The sequence below is a fragment of the Saimiri boliviensis genome, chromosome X, assembly GCF_048565385.1.
Source record: "Saimiri boliviensis isolate mSaiBol1 chromosome X, mSaiBol1.pri, whole genome shotgun sequence".
NCBI lineage: Eukaryota > Metazoa > Chordata > Mammalia > Primates > Cebidae > Saimiri > Saimiri boliviensis.
In genome coordinates this window covers 117,122,314-117,142,751 of record NC_133470.1, presented here as the reverse complement: position 1 = coordinate 117,142,751, position 20,438 = coordinate 117,122,314, and the positions used below count along the sequence as shown (strand labels likewise).

The following is a 20,438-nucleotide window of genomic DNA, read 5'->3' as shown; positions in this document are numbered from 1 at the left end:
TATCTGCTGAGTGGTGGTTTTAGTGATGGACTTATAGCCAGTGAAAATGGAGAAAAAATATTTTTAAACCATAGCACTCCTATTCAACTACCCCCTTATTCGATTCTGAGCATGAATAGCTCACATACTTCACCCAATATTTATTTGTAACTATGAGGAAGTCGGGAAAAAGAAGGGGTGGACAGATCATCAAGACTTAGGATTAAGTCAGACTCCTTGCAGCATTTAAGTCCCAACTGAATATAAAGCATTATATTAAGTGCTGAAGAGGCCAGAAGAGAAATAGAAAACATATCCTTCAGCTTTATGGCCTATCTAATTAAACAGTAGGGGAGAGGAAATAAAGATTTTAGAAATCTATCAAAATTGCTAGACTTGGCCTGGAGTGGTGGCTCAAGTCTGTAATCCCAGCACTTTGGGAGGCCAAGGTGGGTGGATCACAGGGTCAGGATTTTGAGACCAGCCTGGCCAATATGGTGAAACCCTGTCTCTATTGAAAATACGAAAAAATTAGCCAGGCATGGTGTCGTATGCCTGTAATCCCAGCTACTCAGGAGGTTAAGGCAGAAGAATCGCTTGAACCCGTGAGGCAGAGGTTGCAGTGAGCCAAGATCGCGCCACTGCACTCCAGCCTGGGTGACAGACCAAGACTCCATCTAAAAAAAAAAAAAAAAAAAAAATTACTAAACTTGATCACAGTCCCCTATAAGTAGTTATAAGGCAAGTCTCAACCATGATATTAACATCTGGGATTTAAAATAGACCAAGGATCTACGCCAGGCATGGTGGCTCATGCCTGCAATCCCAGCACTTTGGGAGGCCAAGGCAGACAGATCACCTGAGGTTAGGAGTTCGAGACCAGCCTGGCCAACATGGTGAAACCCCATCTCTACTAAAAATACAAACACACACACGCACACACACGCGCACACACACACACACACACACACACACACACTAGTTGGACATGGTGGTGCGCACCTGTAGTCGCAGCTACTTCAGAGGCTGAGGCAGGAGAATCGCTTGAACCCAGGAGGCAGAGGTTGCAGTGAGCTGAAATTGCACCACTATGCTCCAGCTGGGGCAACAGAATGAGACTCCATCTCAAATAAATAAATAAATAAACAAATAAATAAACAAATAAAATAGACTGAGGATCTTAAAGGAAGGAAAAGACATAGTTTGAAGTGATCATTTTCTTATATAAAAGATTTGTTTTTGAGTAATGATGGATTAGAATGAAGTGAGGCTATTTTCCTTATTGTTCTTATGGCCCATGTATATATTCAGCCCAATACGTATTATTTACGAAATAGTCAATACTGTTAGAATATTCAGTTGTTTAGTTTGTCTTTTCTCACTTTATCAGTATAAATAGATAAGTAAATCAAGCATTATTGTATAGAATTACTCAAATTTATAGTTGTGACAAAGTCTCTTCAGCTATAAAGAAATATGTTAAAATATTGCAAAATATATCATTCTTTTATTGTAGGTTCTATCCTAAGATTTCTGTAAGTTTAAAAGAATCTAGGGGGAAAAATAGGGGAAAAAAAATCTAGGAACTTTCTTCCTGACTGAAATGATCGTTAAAGCTGTCATCTAGCCCAAAATATGAGTGCTGCTATCTTGTATAATTTTGCATGCTTATTCTAGATGTTAAAAGAATTGCTCAGAATCATTAATAAAAATTATAGCTCTTGCTAGCATGATCACATATTATTAAATAATATAGTATTTTAATTATAGTCATTTTTTGAATCTTTTCATAAATGGGCTATACATTTCATTGTACTGCAGATTCAAATCTTGAATACAGTTTATCAGATGAGTATTGCAAGCATCACTTCTTGGTTGGTCTACTTCTGAGGGAAACTTCCATTGCTCTTCAGGACAATTATGAGATCAGATATACAGCTATCTCTGTCATAAAGAATCTTTTGATAAAACATGCGTTTGACACAAGATACCAGCACAAGGTAAGGATATCCATGCAGTCATCAGTCAGTCTCACAGTGGTAAATTTCTACTATGATTTTTTTTTTTTTTTTGAGACGGAGTTTCGCTCTTGTTACCCAGGCTGGAGTGCAATGGCACGATCTCGGCTCACCGCAACCTCCGCCTCCTGGGTTCAGGCAATTCTCCTGCCTCAGCCTCCTGAGTAGCTCGGATTACAGGCATGTGCCACCATGCCCAGCTACTTTTTTGTATTTTTAGTAGAGACGGGGTTTCACCATGTTGACCAGGATGGTCTCGATCTCTTGACCCTGTGATCCACCCGCCTCGACCTCCCAAAGTGCTGGGATTACAGGCTTGAGCCACCGCGCCCGGCCTCTACTATGATTTTTTATACAAGATTAAGTTTTTATGGTAAGGAGCATTATATAAGCATTGAGGAAAATTAATCTTTGCAAATAAGATTTTTGTTTCAAATCATAAGGTTTTTTTTCTTTTTTGAGACAAGAGTCTCCCTCTGTCTCCTGCACTGGAGTGCAGTGGCATGATCTTGGTTCACTGCAACAGCTTGAACCGGTTCAAGCAATTCTTCTGCCTCAGCCTCCCGAGTAGCTGGGACTACAGGTAAGCACCACCACACCTGGCTAATTTTTGTATTTTTTCAGTAGAGATGGGGTTTTACCATGTTGCCCAGGCTGGTCTTGAACTCCTGGCCTCAAACAATACACCCGCCTCAGGCTCCCAAAGTGCTAGAATTACAAGCATGAGCCACTGTGCCTGGCCTCAAATCATTAGGTTTTTAAAAATACCATTTAGTACCAGGAGCAGTGGCTCATGCCTATAATCCCAGCACTTTGGGAGGCTACGGTGGGTGGATCGCTTGAGGCCAGGAATCTGAGACCAGCCTTGCCAATATGGTGAAACCCCATCTTTACTAAACATAAGAAAATTAGCTAGGCATGGTGACACACACCTGTGGTCTTAGTTACTCAGGAAGCTGAGGCAGGAGAATCACTTGAACCCAGGAGGCGGAGTGTCCAGTGAGCTGAGATCAGGCCACTGCACTTCAGCCTGGGTGATAGAGTGATACTCTTGTCTCAAAAATATACATATATTGTTTAGTTAACTGTTAAAAGAAATATCCTCTTTTCTCAAATCGTATTTAAAGAACAACATAACTGCTCCATGATTATATAAACTGATTTTGAATTTTTAAAAAAATTATTCTGTGAAATATATGCTTTAATATAACTTTAAATATATATCATATATAAAATATGTAATAAGTTTTTCTTCTTACTGAAAAAAATGGGATGGTGTTACTATTATAGCTGCAGGTGTGGCTGTATATTTTACGTACATTACACTGTTGTCTATGAGTAATAATCACAGCTACAGTTGCTATTTACTGCACCTTTTTTTTTTGAGAGGGAGTCTCACTCTGTCACCCAGGCTGGAGTGCAGTGGCACAGTCTCAGCTCACTATAGCCTCTGCCTCCCGGGTTCGAACAATTCTCCTGCCTCAGTCTCCCGAGTAGCTGGGACTGCAGGCACCCACTGCCATGCTCAGCTAATCTTCGTATTTTTAGTAGAGATGGGTTTTCACCATGTTGGCCAGGATGGTCTTGATCTCCTGACCTCATGATCCGCCTGCCTCAGCCTCCCAAAGTGCTGGGATTTACAGGCATGAGCCACTGTGCCAGGCCTATTTCCTGTACTTTTAACATACATATTGAAATCTTACTGACATTAAATTCTTGGCTTGAAAAAGTAAACTGCAAACTGTATGGATTTAGAATACTCTAATTTACTTCCACTGTGTCATAAATCTCTCTAGGAAACATAATATTGTTTCATAATAAATTATTCTTTTCTTTTTATATTCCAATATAAATAAAATTATGATATCATTTGTTGTTGTAGTCATTTTGGAAAGCTGACTTGCAGATGTATTTTATTCTTTTTATACAGTATTCCCATTTGTCCTTTATAAAGAAAAAATGCATACCAGTGACATCTCACATTCCTTGAATTACAGTGATTTTTTATTTGTAAATCTTGCTATTTTTCTTCATGTGATTGTATCCTAAAGTAGATTTAAACTCCTTAGCTTTAAGGTGTAATTTATTGTTTATTGCAGTTTGCTGTGGTTTTGATACATTATAACATACCTCCACTTAGCGTAGTTGGCTCAGTTATTTGCCATTTTTCACTTTTTGTGAATGTCGATATTGACTTCACACAAGTTAACTGGTATAATATATCCAAATAAAAAACTTTTAAGATATCCAATCTTAAAAGTCCTCCAGTCTAATCAAGCTTGGTCAAGCCTTTACAAAAGCATTATTTCAGGGCCAGGTGCGGTGGCTCCCACCTGTAATCCCAGCACTTTGGGAGACCAAGGCAGGTGGATCACCTGAGGTCGGGAGTTCAAGAGTACCCTGACCAACATGGAGAAATGCTGTCTCTACTCAAAATACAAAATTAGCCAGGCGTGGTGGCGCATGCATGTAATCCTAGCTACTCAGGAGGCTGAGACAGGAGAATTCCTTGATTCCAGGAGGCAGAGGTTGTGGTGAGCCAATATTGCACCATTGCACTTCACCCTGGGCAACAACAGTGAAACTCTGTCCCAAAAAATAAATAAATAAATAAAAAGCATTATCATTGGGTTTTGGCTAACTACTTGCTTATGCCTAGTAGTGGGGAAAATGTCTTTAGCCGTGATTTTAAATGAATCACTGGGAAAGTACAAAATGAACTTCCCGTCTCTGAAGCAAAAAGCTGTATGTTTTTCCACCGCCTCTTCAGGTTGGATTTTGCCAGTGGGATTCTCACCACCTAGAGGCAGAATTAAATATTTTACATCACAAATTTGGACACTTTTTACTTACTTTTAAAATTCTTAGAGTAGTGCATGTACACATGCAGCTATTGTTACCTGTAAATAAGTTAGACACTCTTAGAATGTTTGAGGTTTTAAACTATGGGAAAGATTGCAATGCCAAGCCTTATTACTCTTTCTGTAACTTCTGAAGCTCTTTCCTCTTTGTTCAGAGGCTTCATACAGACATTAAATGAGGATAGAGTTTTCTGCATAAGAAGTTTGTTTACTTCATGGTCTTGGTTAACCAAAGTTTCAATTCTAGAGTATTGGATGAGGACATAAAAGGTCCTTTCTCTGTTTTGTACAGTTTCCAGGCAACCTGGGTAAGAGTTCATTTATCAAATACATCCAAGTAGAGCATGTTTCTTATTCATGATGATGCCAAGGTGAGGGATTGGAGGGAACCTTAAGCCCCCATAATTTCCATCAGTCTTCTAAAGGGACCCCAAAGTAATAAGCAAAAAAAAGAAAAAAAAGAATGTTTCCTATGAAAAGCCTGCTTTGACACTCAACTCCCTAATCATCCCCATCCTTTCCATCCAGTTGACACTCCTAAGCCCCTGCTTTTATGAAATTCTGGAAAGATCATTGGTCTCTGTTTTGTATTACTCATACACTAGCAATGTCTCTTCTTACAATTACCATGAGACTTTTTTGCTTTTCAGAACAAGAATGTCCAATATCTAATATTAATATTTACCCTGGGGCCTATATAGTTCTTGTACCCACTACAAGTAATGTTGATAACTAAGAGAATTGCAGATTCTACTTCTAGTTGGGCTGTGGGCAAATCTTTTTCCCTTTTTTGAAAAAGTAATCCACATGCATGGTGGAGAACAAAAATCAGAATGCCAGGCTCCCATTCCTTACCTCCACTCACCAATTCATCTTTTCAGAAGCAACTACTCTTCTAAATTTATTTATACTTCTATTTTATGCAAGCACAAGCCTATATGACATATTATATATGTATAAAATATAATGGAAACCATTACATTTTTTTCACTTAATAATACAGTCTGAAGATTAAATCCACTGCATTTTAAAAAGTAGCTGCATAGTATTCTATCATATGGATATACTTTATTTATCTAAGTAGTCTTCTATTAATAGATTCTTAGATTATGGTCTATCTGTTGTGCAGGCAAATTTTTTAACATATTTGGCAATGACTGCATGTTTTCCTATGCTTTTACTTGCCTGAGAGAGTTGTCATTTTTCTTCCCCCGGAGACCACTCACTATCAGAACTAAAATGGACTCCTATATAGAAGCCGTAATATTAATAGCAGCTAAAATTTATTGAGGACTCACTATATGCCAAACACTATATTAAATACCTCACATGAATTGATATCACTACTATTACCCCCATTTTACGAAAGATAAAATTATAGTTAAGTGAGTTGATTGGCATCAAGTAGCTAGTAATGGGAGAGCTGGGTTTTGTGCATGTCTCTAACTGCAAATCTGTGCTGTCAGCCGCTAGTTATACTGCCTTTCAAATCTCAACTGGGACATTGAAAAATTAGAGAACCACCAAAAAAGGGGTAATCACTAAGTGAAAAACGTTGACACCAAGGCCATGGAATAAAGGAAAGTAATGAGAGTTAATTTAGTCTTGCTAAGAATTAATTAAGGCTGGGCCTGGTGGCTGACGCTTATAATCCCAGCACTTTAGAGGCCAAGGAGGGAGGATAACCTAGGGTCAGGAGTTTGAGACCAGCCTGGCCAACATAGTGAAACCCTCGTTCTACTAAAAATACAAAAATTAGCCAGGCATGGTGGCATGCATGTGGAATCCCAGCTACTTTAGAGGCCGAGGTAGGAGAATCTCTTGAACCCAGGAGGTGAAGGTTGCAGTGAGCTGAGATTGTGCCTCTGTACTCCAGCCTGGGCAACAGAGTAAGACTCAGTCTCAAAAGCAAAACAAAATGAATGAGTTAAGATGATTCCTGGTAACTGTATTCACATATTTAAAGGGTTGTCATGCAAAAGTAGAAGTAGACTTATTCTTTCTAGCTCCGAATGGCAGAGCTATACCTAGGAGGTAGAACTTATGAGGAGTGTATTTCAGATAAAGGACCTTTCTAATAGAACCCATGAAGGGGCTGGAGTTTTAAAGAAGTTTTAAAAACTATTTGTCAAGGATACATGTAAAGGCCATTCATTCCTGCTTTGGCAGGAAGTTGGACTAGGTGGTAGAGACCATTACTAATGGGGTACTATGTTGGAAGGAAGTCTGTTAAGAAGGTTTTTGAAATTCACAAATGAAGTTCAAATGGCCGATTAACACATGAAAAATAAATAAATGCAGACTAAAACAACAGTGAGAGACCAGTCATCTTCTTTTTTCTACAGGTTGATCATTTTGCTGTAGAGGCCTTATCTAATTCTCCAGAAAAACCTCCTAAAGTCATGAAATATGGAGGGCAACTCTTGGGCCACCACAGCCACTGTCTTCTCTGATTTGAGTGTATATACATGTCTGGCAAGGAATGTCTATAAGCTGAGGAGAGTAATAAATAAATTGGTATAAGAGGTACCACATTAAGAGTCCCAGTGGCTAGTTTTATTTATGTGTTTACAAATATATCAATCTCTCAAGTCTTATAATTGACTTAGGGGGCCAAGTTCATATTATAATTGCAGCTTTAATGGAAGCAAAAAATGTTTCTTGAATGAATATAGTAACTTACCATTTTTTTACTTCTTCCACTTATTCATTCATTCATTCATTCAGCTAATGTGTGTTGACCAACTGCTATGTGCCCAGGCACTGGGGATGAAGCAGTGAACAAGACAGACACGGTCCCTGCTCTCTGGAAGCTCAACCCTCACGGGAGTTGAAAAACAGAACTAATATCATCTGCTTTATAAGCTGACTTCTCTTTTTTACAAAAACCTTTTTACTTTATATAGTTACATTTGAGGGATGTAATTTGACTCTGTATCATGGATAAATCCAAATGCCAACAAAGTTCTGTGGTAATTAGTTTTTAGACTATGAGTATAAATAGACTCATTCTTCACTAATCTGTCATGGATGTTAGCTTACTTTTTAGTCTCTAAATTTATATATGAAGCCAACTTCATTTATTTGTAATATATAGATGTTATATACCTATTAAGCTTTTGATAATTATTTTTCAGAACCAACAAGCCAAAATAGCACAATTGTACCTCCCCTTTGTTGGACTGCTTTTGGAGAATATCCAGCGATTAGCAGGTCGAGATACCTTGTATTCGTGTGCAGCCATGCCTAATTCTGTAAGTAGTAAGGTGTTCCTGTTTGAGTTTTATCCTGTTTTATTGAATGCGTTTGGAATTGGGGTCATACGCTATATGATATGGAGGGCAACCTTAAGAGTTCACTTTTTTTTTTTTTTTTTGAGGCAGAGTCTCGCTCTATTACCCAGGCTGGAGTGTAGTGGCACAATCACAGTTCACTGCAGTCTCAAACTCCTGAGCTCAAGTGATCCTCCTGCCTCGGCCTCCCAAGTAGCTGGGACTACAGGCATACACTACCGTGCCCAGCTAATATTTTTCATTTTTAGTAGATACAAGGTCTCACTATGCATCCCAGTCTGGTCTCAAACTCCTGAGCTCAAGGAATCCTCCTGCCTCGGCTTCCCAAAGTGCTGGAAATACACGCATAAGCCACTGTGCCCAACCAAGAGTTCACCTTTTACTCCATTTTTACATGTACACTGTTTTTCCTAACACAGTGTTTTACAAACTTTAATGTGCATATAAATCAGCCCGGGAATTTGTTAAAACAGATTTTAATTCAGTAGACCTGGGGTGGGACTTGACAGCATGCATTTCTAACAAGCTTTTGGCTGCTTCTGGTCCAAGGATTGCACTTTGGATAAAAAGTCCAAGAGAAAACCACAAATCCTTTGAACCCTGTGTTTTGTTCTTAACATTTTCTGTTGTTATATGGCTTCATACATTTATTCAATTTAAACTGAACAAAATATTCTCTACTTCCAAGATATTAGGCACTGGGGACTAAACCATATTCTTTTGCTTCTCCTTTCCCTTGGTAGTCTCCTTCAGCACTTCTTGGTGAGACTCTTTTGGTTTATCACAATTGGTCTGTGCTGCTTTTGCTTCCCTTAGAATTTTAAGAGTTGGAAGGAACTTTGGAGGTGATCAGTCTCCTATTTGGCAAAACAAACTTTTACCATTGTAATAATTTAAACATTCCTTCTCACATTAGACCTAAAAGGTTTTCTATCTGCTGGTCTTAGTTTTGTCTCTAAAGACACATAGAACACATCTGTTCCTACCTCCAAATGTACGCTTTCTTCATGTACCTTCTAAATTTTTCTCCAAACCAAATATAAATATCTCTGTTTAATCTATCACTCAAAATTCTTTATTACTTTTTTTTTTAAGACAGTCTCTCTGTCACCCAGGCTGGAGTGCAGGGGCGTTAGCTCACTGCAATCTCCACCTCCTGAGTTCAAGCCATTCTCCTGCCTCAGTCTCCCGAGTAGCTGGGACTACAGGCATGCACCACCATGTCCCGCTATTTTTTTTTTTTTTTTTTTTTAGTAGAGACAGGATTTCACCATGTTTGCCAGGCCAGTCTTGAACTCCTGACCTCAAGTGACCTACCTGCATGAGCTACCGTGCCCGGCCCCCACAACTCTTTGCTTTCTTGGTCACCCCTTTTCCGAATATGCTCCAGTTTACCAGTAACCCTATTAAAATACAATGTCCAAATTATATACTTTATAATCTTCTCTGTGGAACTATTAACTTCTGCCCCCTTCCATGTTCTATATGACCGAAGATCACCTTTGCACGTTGGCTGGCCACATCATATTGTTGGGTAGTAGGTTAAACTGTGTCATTTACAGCTTCCTCTGCAAATTCCCCCTATGAAATGCTCCAGCCAATCTGTTATGCCTGCCCTGCCTTCCTGAGGATGCTGCTTTTAAATTTTCTAATGGCTTGCTTGCCTGTGGCTCCCAGTCATATCAACTGGCTGAATGTGGGTACTGCACCTACCTGAGTGTCGGGCTTGTCTCACTTTACAAATACAGTATTTCATGCTTATGCTCCCTCCACATGTATTTGACAGCATTATCTGGAAATATTTCACTTCTCTGTTCTCTTTGCAGCCCAAGTTTACCTAGGGGTTCTGGTCACACACCTTCTTCTAGCATTGCCCTGGTTCTAAGGAGGAGAACTGAACCATGTTAAGACTTTACCAGGCCAGATGCTGTGGTGCACACCTGTAATCCCAGCACTTTGGGAGGCTGAGGCAGGAGAATCACTTAGCCCAGGAATTTGAGTACAGCCTAGACAACATGGCAAAATCCCATCTCTTAAAAAAAATGTAAAAATTAGCTGGGTGTGGTGGGACATACCTGTAGTCCTAGCTACTCTGGAGGCTGAGGTGAGAGGGTCACTTGAGCCCAAGAGGTTGAGCCTGCAGTGAGCTATGATCATGCCACTGCACTCCAGCCTGGGCTACACAGCAAGGCCCTGTCTCAAAAAACAAAAACAAAAAAGACTATACCAATTGCAGCCATCTAGAATTATGTCACTTAGCTAGAGGTCATGGTTACAACAGTATGCTAGTAGCCTTTTTTTTTTTAAGAGAGTCACCTAAATACTAATTACTGGTATCTGATTTAGACTTTCACAGCGAGCTTTGTTTAAAATCACTGTAACATTTTATTCTGTTAATTCAGGTTTCTTATCCTATATACAAATTTGTTTAAATGACCCGGGTATCATATTCTGTTATAGGCATCCAGAGATGAGTTTCCATGTGGCTTTACTTCACCTGCCAATAGAGGGAGTCTGAGCACTGACAAAGACACTGGTAATTAAGCCCTTTGCAGATGATATATTGCATGGGTGTTTAGAAATGTATCTTCTACTTCTCAGTATTTTTGATATATTTCATAATAAAGACCATACATAGCTTGATCTCTACTAAAGTTTAATTAAAATCTGACTCACACTTGCAACTAAATTTATTTGCTGAAGTTTTCTTGTCTAAGCTTATTTAGAACACAGCTTGGCATACTGAAAAAATTGAGGATAATGAGAAAAATATTGGTTTCCATTCTTCTTATCTGTCACCAATTTTAAGCCAGGTATTTCCCTTCTCTGGGCTCAAGATTCCTTATCTATAAAATTGTCTCTTAACTTGTGTAGCTTTATTTTATGATTTCCAAGGAATTTCTTGTGGTTTTATACATGCTAAAGTATTTTGAAAGGTGAAAAGTTGCTTCACTTTTACTTGGTTTCTTATGGTGTTTTGATATAATAAACTTTAGAGGTCCACGATCTACTTGCTATATTAACGTCTCTACTTAAATTAGTCCAGTACTTACTTTTTAAATATTTCTAACAGTTCCTCCTCTCACCAACAAGGACTTAACTTTTTTTCCAGCTTATGGGTCTTTTCAAAATGGACATGGAATTAAGAGAGAAGATTCAAGAGGCTCCCTCGTCCCAGAAGGAGCAACAGGATTTCCAGATCAAGGCAGCACTGGTGAAAATGTAAGAACTTAAGTGGCTCAAGCCTGTAATCCCAGCACTTTGGGAGGTCGAGGCGGGTGGATCACGAGGTCAAGAGATCGAGACCATCCTGGTCAAGATGGTGAAACCCCATCTCTACTAAAAATACAAAAAATTAGCTGGGCATGGTGGCGCGTGCCTGTAATCCCAGCTACTCAGGAGGCTGAGGCAGGAGAATTGCCTGAACCCAGGAGGCGGAGGTTGCAGTGAGCTGAGATCGCGCCATTGCACTCCAGCCTGGGTAACAAGAGCGAAACTCCGTCTCAAAAAAAAAAAAAAAAAGAAACAACAAAAAAAAAGAAACAAGAACTTAAATGTATAGAATGACCTTAGTGACACATTAGGCTGCAACAGCTTTTTTTATAGTATAAATATGGGGTTCTCTACTCTCCTGTAGTCCATCCTAGATCTGCAAAAAGCATCCCATAATTCTTAGATATTTTAGCCATATCTTCTTATCCTGGCAGCTGCTACTTCAATGTCTTAAACTATTTATAGAGAATAAGGCATTCATCCTCAGAAGTTCTAACTCTGAATATCTCCTTTAATCCTAGCACGCTAGTCTAGAGAGGGGAAGTTCAAGTTTAAAATATCTAATGTGCCTTGTTATTTAAAACAAAGCATATCCTGGCAGGATTAATGCAGTCTTTCATTCTTTTGTAAAAAATAATGGTATTAATTCGGGAGGAAAAAATAGTGGTCCCAAAACTGACAATCTTAGGGTCCCACCATTACTTAATCAGAATATATCCTCACAACTTTTCTATCAAGTTGTTTCATGCATACCATTAAAATTTAAGGAGCCAACTGCCTTACGGCAGAGAGACCTCAATTTAGACCAGTAAAGTTTTGCCATGCTGTTATGTAAAATCAAAGAATTGTATATAATTATATTAGAGGAGTCCTTAAGAATCATAAATTCCAACTCTCAATTTACCAATGAAAACTGGGATCATGACCTAGAACAACCAGCTATGGCAGGGCCATACTCAAACCCAGATTTTCTGATACTAGCACTTTTTTTTCCTATATCACGGTGCTCTTAGTGTGATTAGAATCACCTGGAGGGCTTAAAAAAATTGATGTCTGGCCTTACCCCAGGGTGAGATTCAACAAGTCTGGAATAGGGCCTGCTAATATGTGTCTCCAAGTTCCCAGGTGATGTTGATGCTACTGGTTGGGTATTACCCTTGAGAACCAGTGGACTGTACTTCCACTGGTTCCCTGAGCCTTTGAGTAAACAGTAATTTATTCACAAATGTTTCTCTTTCACACCATTTACAAATTGTGACAACAGATACTGTCATAGCTGAGGCAAATGAAGGTCAGAGAGGCTAAATAACTTGCTAGTAGTTACATAGTAGCTAAGCAAGCAATCAGAACCTAGGTCTGTTTGCTCCAAGTGAAAGTTCTTTCTTAGTAAATCATACTTTAGTCAATGTACATCCCCAGTTTAGCTCAACTCAAAGTATTCGTTTTTAATAACCAAAAATTTTTATTGTTATTCTATTCATAAAAATCCCCGGCCGGGCGCGGTGGCTCAAGCCTGTAATCCCAGCACTTTGGGAGGCCGAGGTGGGTGGATCACGAGGTTGAGAGATCGAGACCATCCTGGTCAACATGGTGAAACCCCGTCTCTACTAAAAATACAAAAAATTAGCTGGGCATGGTGGCACGTGCCTGTAATCCCAGCTACTCAGGAGGCTGAGGCAGGAGAATTGCCTGAACCCAGGAGGCGGAGGTTGCGGTGAGCCGAGATCGCGCCATTGCACTCCAGCCTGGGTAACAAGAGCGAAACTCCGTCTAAAAAAAAAAAAAAAAAAAAAAAAATCCCCAAATAAGTCAGATCTTGTCTTGCTTAATTTCTAATACTTTTAACAAAAGTCATTAAGTAATATGAACATCAGTACTTTGTAGAGGTGCTAATTTTGAAGTATTACTGGGTCCTCCTAATTATCATAATATAATTTTATTTATCTATTTATATTTTTTAGACATAGGGTCTTGCACTGTCACCCAGGCTGGAGTGCAGTGACATGATCAGTGCTCACTGGAGCCTTCAACTCCTGGGCTCAAGCAATCTCTCTGCCTCAGCCTCTTGAGTAGCTAGGACTACGGGCATATACCACCACACCCAGCTAATTTTTTTTTTTTTTTTTTTTTTTTTTTTCTGTAGAGACAGGTGTTGCTGTGTTGCCCACACTGTTCTTAAACTCCTGGCCTCAAGTGATCCTCCCTCAGCTTCCTAAAGTGCTGAGTTTACAGGTGTGGGCTACCACACCTGGCCCTTATTAGCCCTTAAGATAGATTTTCTAATGTATGATTTGGAGGTTGGATTTTAATAAACTCTAAGGAGAGATTCAAATGAAAAAGTTGAAGGTGTTTCTTATGCTTTCACTCCATGTAAAAGCTATCTTTCCTTTAATAGCCACGATTGTTTTAATATTTTTCCACCAAAACACATGGGATATGAGAATGAAACATACACAGTATTCATGGATATATCTTTGTGAAGACCTAGAGGTAATTTCTAGTGATATTACTAGCTATTACTAGACAAGAAAGATTCAGCCCATTCACCTTCCAAGTGTGATATAAAATTTAGATTTATGTTTAGAATTTTCCCAAACAGATCTAATGATTTAAAAAAAAATGAGTTACTGAGTTAAAGGCTGTGGAAAATTGTGGTACTAACACTATTTCACAAACATCCTGTCCTTATACTTTAGACCCGACAGAGTTCTGCAAGGAGTAGTGTATCCCAGTATAACCGCCTGGATCAGTATGAAATCAGAAGCCTCTTGATGTGCTACCTATATATAGTAAAAATGATTTCAGAAGGTGAGTTACAGCATATTAAGCATAGACTGTATTAGACATACACCCTCACAGGTTCACACATTCATGCAACAGGATTTGATCATCATCTGGAGGTAGAGCACATGCACATTATAAACAGGTATTTGGAGACTCTGACCTTAAAATGTTTCTTAAATTGAACCTTAAAATAGGTTCATATCAATGACACAAGTTCAAGTCTTTGAAATAATTTTAACATAATTTTGTAAATGAATTTCTAAAATGAGGCAATAGTTTTAGAAGTGCTAAACATTTTTTTTTCATGAAGAGCATCTAATTCATCAAATTACCAATATAACTAAAAGGAAATAGCCACCAGAATGCATATTTAATACTTCCACTTTTATTAAACCCAGGATTTGACAAATAAGAAATAAAAAGACAGGAAGAGTTCTCGAAGGGTAGGGAGTGTCTTCATTATCTTTGCAGCAACACTGTATGGAATCATCTGGTGTCACGTTGTTTGTCAGGCTCTGTTTTTTCTCCTTGGTGTAGAGCTGTATTTACTAGTGTCATCAGTTCCTCTTTACACTATATGATGGAATACAACCTAAGGACTTTCATAAACTGCATGTCCTCTGGAAGTAAAAGCAAGTTATTTCCAAATGCCACATTGACTTATATAGTTTCCTCTCTTCTCTTCCTTTTTGCAATACTTTTGTTAAAAAACAATGCAAGAATGAAAAACATAAAGTACCTGGGATCATCATAGTCATTGCTATCTTTTACTCATTTTCTATTTTTTATTTTTAGTAATTATTGCTTGTTTTAAATATAATTATACAGGATGTAAAGAATTAAAATAAGTTTATATCTAAGTAGCTATAGAAACATTAAAACAAATAGCTAGATATGAATAAATTCTAAAGTTCTTTAATATAATAAAAATAACTGGAATCTTCAAGTTCTAGGAATGTATGATTTAGCATAAACATCAAAGATTATGTGGGGAATCTGGAAATTGCCAGTGTTTATGGAGTTTATTCTTAAGGCAATGAAAATGTTCTAAAACTGTGGTGAAGGTTTCACTAGTCTTGACCCAAACTATAAGCTGTTGTACTGTTTTGCACTATTTATGTGGGCATTTTATGGTAAATGAATCTCTCAATAAATTTGTTTTGTTTTTTTTTTAAAGAAGAGGCCCAATCTTTGTCTCTTCTCCACTCCCATTGCCTCACTTGACTAGCCTTAAAAAAAAAAAATAAGTTCAAGAGATACATTAGAAAAAAAGCAGAACTGAACAAAAAAGTAGTTGAAGTGGTTCAATACCACCACAGCCCAAAGAAACTAAGATGAGGGAGAATGAGAGACAGTAGGAGGAAGGGAAGAGATGCATTGCTGACTAGTTCTCTCCCCTCCTCCACTGTAGGTCTCTCTCTCTCTCTCTCTCTCTCTCTCTCTCTCTCTCTCACACACACACACACACACTCACACACACACACACACCACCACCACCACCACCACCACCACCACCACCACATTTTTTGCTAACCAGTGACAAGGCTCTGGTTTTCTTTTTTGTTTGTTTTTGTTTTTATGTCATGGGTAAAACCATGACTGTTTTATTTCTTGTGAACTTGATAGTTCCTCTTATTCTTGAAAATGTTGACCATGCTTGCTCAGTGGCAATACTCTGCACCAAATATTTGGTCTTTGTTAGGTTTTGTAGTCTTCTACTCTTGCTTTTTGATTTTAAAAAAGCACATTTTCAATAACTAGTATACAGTCTATGTCACATCTCTTTGTCTTTATATGTATAAAGTCATGCCGTATATCTGTAAAGTCATATTTTGTTATAAATGTCTTCTCTAGATCCTTCTCAATGAATGTATTCTAGTTACTTTGTCTTGTCCGGTAAATATTCCGTTTTAGTTACTCTATATGCATTTAAATATTGATCTCTTTCAAGTCCACACCCTTGAGGTCCTCTCTTGACTTTCTTTTTTATTGAGTCATACACGGTAGCAGTTTTAATGCCAATGAAAAGATGTTCTATCTTCACACTTTTATATGGATTCTGAAGAATAAATTTCATTCTCTACTTCTAGCTGCATTTTATTAACTGACAAAAATTTACTATTTCAAAGTCTTAGATATATTTGCCAAACATTTTCAGGCCTTATTGCTTAGTTTATTATATCGTGAGAAAAGGAATAAGAGTCAGGAGTTAACCAGTTACACAGTCTGAATTGACAGGAAGACTATTCTGTTGAAAAAGTAAAACATTGTTGCTTCCTTAAGAGAGAAGATGGGGGAAACCGGGAAGCTACTTCCTCTTTCTTTGTGACTGTATCTTCACTTTTCTCTTTAGCGCAGACCCCAAAAAGACACTCTCAGTATCACATTGAGGCTTATTGGTACCATACTCTGCATGTGTAGATTCATTAATATTCTCCAAAGCAGACTGTTCGCTGGAAGGTGTCTGGTTAGAGCTATCTCTCGCTGCAAATTCAATGTTATAATAAGGAATAGCATCTATTCTTATTCTTGGTCTAGATTTTAACGTAGAGTCGAAAGGAAGGAGATTCAAAGGGATTATTTTCTTTTCCTTCGTACGAGGGTCAAATGAGGTTATAGAATAATCCTCTTGTTCCTGTAAAGTTTCAGATATTTGAGTTGGGTATTCTTCTGAGGACATAGTGAAAGTGTTCCAAGGTATGGCAATCTGAGTTACTTTTTGGGAGGAGACCTTTGTTTGAAATGTCCCTTTTGGCTGGCCAACCTTGTCTTCACAAGGATTGAAAAAATCTTGAAATTCATACCTCCTTTGAAAACTAAGTGAAGATGTTAAAATAGAGCTTGCCAGTGACTTCTGGATGGCACTGTCTTCTGTGTCATGCTTAGTGTCCTTAGGGGTACTTTTTGCAAAAGGGACCCCTGGCACTTTAAAGGAGTCTTGACTAAAGGATGGAATTAGAAACTCTGAACTTTGTTGCAGTTCTTTTGTGCTTGTAGGTTTCATCTGTTTACTTTGTGATTGTTGTATCGATCTGATAGACACATGCTCCTGGCTTACTTGTGCAGGCTCCCTGGCTGAAAAATCTGACATAGTCATTTGAATACCAGGAAAGAGGTCATCACAATCAGAAGAAGTCTGAAACTGTTGTAGACATAGTTTTATTCTTTTATGAAGCATTTTATTTTCTTTTTGTAATTTATTTCTTTGTTTAGTGAGTTCAGCAATAAAGAAATGATTTCGTTGTTGCATTTCATAATAGGCTTTCTCTAGCGTAAGCCTGTATGTTTCTTTCATTGAACAGCGGTCACAGGTTTTTGCCTTTACCTGGTCTTTTAAGTCATTAATGGTGCCCTGCAGGACTTTCTGCTGTTCAGTCAACTCTTTAATTTTGGCTATAGAGCCTGTCCACCTCCCATCTGACAATCGCTGTTTCCTCAGACTTGTTAATTTTGCTTGTAAACGCCGCAGCTCTTTATCATGGAGTTCTTTGAGCGTCAGCCATGTTTTTTTAAAACTGTCACATTCCAAATCACGTACACTAAACTGTAATGACTCTCTTTCTGAAGATTTCTTATCGCCTCTCCTCCCTCCTCCACTCGCGTTCCCTGCCTGCATCATGTTCACAGATTTGAGAATGGGAGGGATGACCTTGTCGCTTGACAACAGTGGCGTTAAGAAAATGGCAGACTTGCTGTTGATGGGAGCGAGGCCGCTGTGAGGGCAAGCCCTTCTACCCCTTTCACAGACCTTCTCCGAAGTTGCCTTAGGACATGGGGCGAGGGGGATGGATGCTCACGGATGGATGGAAAGTCCCGGGTTTTCGCTGGAAAGGAGGCACCAACTTTTCGGTTGGAAGAACTAACCCACAGGAGTCCGAAGCCAACGCCCTCAGGCAGCGGCGTGGCAAGCTGCCCTTTGACCCGGAAACGCAGGGACTTCTGGGGGAGCCCAGAATGCAGGCTGGAAACGCACGGACTTCTGGGGGACCCCAATCTCCTCTAAGTAGAAAGGCACCCAATGGCAGATAGGGAGACTGGAAGTCACTGCTAGCTTAATTTTTTTTTTTTTTTTTTTTTTTTTTTTTTTTTTTTTTTTTTTTTTTTTTATGAAATGGAGTGTGACTCTGTCGCCCAAGCTGGAGTGCAGTGGCGCAATCTCGGCTCACTGCAACCTCTGCCTCCCGAGTTCAAGTGATTCTCCTGCCTCAGCCTCCTGAGTAGCTGGGATTACAGGCACGCATCACCACACCCAGCTAATTTTGTATTTTTATTAGAGACAGAGTTTCACCATGTTGGTCAGGCTGGTCTTGAACTCCTGACCTCATGATCTGCCTTCCTCAGCTTCCCAAATTGCTGGGATTACAGGCATGAGCCACAGAGCCCAACCTAAGTTTTAAAACAAGTCAAATTTTAAGTCTATTTTCAGTTTTATTCTTGATTAGCATTTTGTAATCATTGAAACCTAGCAATATTTGTCATCTTATAAAACAATTGGAAAATTGGAAGTAACTAAGTCACCCTCCCCCCATCCCTCATCCTCCTTGCCCCTCCATAAAGCCAACACTGCCTCGTCTTCCATCTTTATCATTGAGAGGTTCCAGCTCAGTTGGGAATTAAGTCATTTGCCTGCTTTTGTGATAACTATGTGATTTTTACAGTTAGAGGAGGATCTGCTGACAACATTAGCTCCATCAAAGGAGGATAAAAAAGGAACGGAAAGTCAAGTGGTGGCACTGTTTTTTGTTTTTGTTTTTTGTTTTTTTTTTTAAGAAGAAATCTCAGTAAGTAGGTGTGTTGGGGAAGAAATGGGTAGAAAAGAGAAGTATATGTGATAGATCTAAGAGACTTTTGTGTCTGAAATAGTTGTTCCACAGATAGGTAGGACATCAGAGGTTATAATCCAAGGGCAAAGAGAAAAAGGAAAGTTATCTGTCTCTTCTTATAAAGTTTATTTATTTATTTATTTTTTGAGATGGAGTCTTGCTTTGTGGCCCAGGCTGGAGTGCAGTGGCAGATCTTGGCTCACTGCAGCCTCTACCTCCCAGGGGCAAGCAATGCTCCTGCCTCAGCCTCCCGAGTAGCTGAAATTACAGGTGCCTCCCACCATGCCCAGCTAATTTTTATGTTTTTAGTATAGACAGTGTTTCATCATGTTGTACAGGCTGGTCTCAAGCTCCTCAGCTCAAGTGATCTGCCCACCTCAGCCTCCCAAAGTGCTGGGATTATAGGTGTGAGCCACCACGCCCAGCCAAAAGTTTAAAATTCTTAAACTTTTTGATTCACAGAGTCCTCTGAGTAGCAGGCAAAGGCACTTGACCTTCTCAGAAAAGTGCACATAAACACACCATCTTGCATAAAATTTTAGGGAGTTCATTAAAAACACTACATCTAAAGTAAAAACACAGCTTCCCTTCCTCTGTCTTCAGAAATGATACAAAGATTTGGATAAGCAACCCAAAAGTACATAGACAAAGCACATAAAAAGGATCATTGATGCTGAAATAATTACCAATTAAATGATATATTTGGGATTAATTCAAAAGAATACAGTGCATGTGCTGGGCAGTGGGAGGGGAGAGAAGAATATAGATGAAACAAGATTGGCCTTGAGTTGATAGTCCTTGAAGCTACATAGGACTTGAGGATTCACTGTGCTATTTGCTATAATTGTTTCAAGATCTAACACTTTATTTATTTCATTTTCAGATACTCTCTTAACTTACTGGAATAAAGTGTCTCCTCAGGAGCTCATAAACATTCTTATACTTTTAGAGTAAGTTATATTAATTTATCTTCTTACACTTTCCCATTATTTGGGGAGAATTTAACTGTTACCATTTTTTTTCTGTTTTTAATAGCTTATTTGCTAATAATGTAGAAAATATTAAATTATTTTGATAATATAGAGGCTGGCATGTAGATTCTTTACCTGTAGATAGAAGAAAAATGTGAACGTGGAATACCTGCTATATTCCTGAAAACTCTAGCTAATAATGAACCATCTTTTCAGCTCAGCAAAAGGCTTTCTGTGATCTGAAAAACTAGAAGTGGTATCAGCTGTCCTACATCATTCATTTGGAAAAGATGCTGGATTAGTGGAACAGTGTAAATCATTGGAATTTAGAATTTATACTTTTATGTAGAGCTGAGTAATTCTACCCACTGTAGAAATGTGTCTGTGTATGTGTGTGTATACATATATATGTACACACACATATGTATGTATATGT

At 38.7% G+C, this 20,438-nt stretch overlaps 1 protein-coding gene across 3 annotated transcripts in view; it reads left to right on the top strand.

Annotated features, from left to right (window-relative positions):
• DOCK11 (dedicator of cytokinesis 11) overlaps positions 1–20,438 on the top strand; it is a 193,231-nt gene that overhangs the window by 123,009 nt on the left and 49,784 nt on the right. For all 3 annotated transcript variants that reach the window (XM_074391711.1, XM_074391712.1, XM_003931062.4), the window contains 6 exons: positions 1,801–1,979; positions 7,996–8,112; positions 10,612–10,687; positions 11,264–11,373; positions 14,121–14,232; positions 19,915–19,981. In XM_074391711.1, coding sequence (XP_074247812.1) covers positions 1,801–1,979; positions 7,996–8,112; positions 10,612–10,687; positions 11,264–11,373; positions 14,121–14,232; positions 19,915–19,981 — 661 coding nt within the window. The remainder of the gene's footprint in view (positions 1–1,800; positions 1,980–7,995; positions 8,113–10,611; positions 10,688–11,263; positions 11,374–14,120; positions 14,233–19,914; positions 19,982–20,438) is intronic.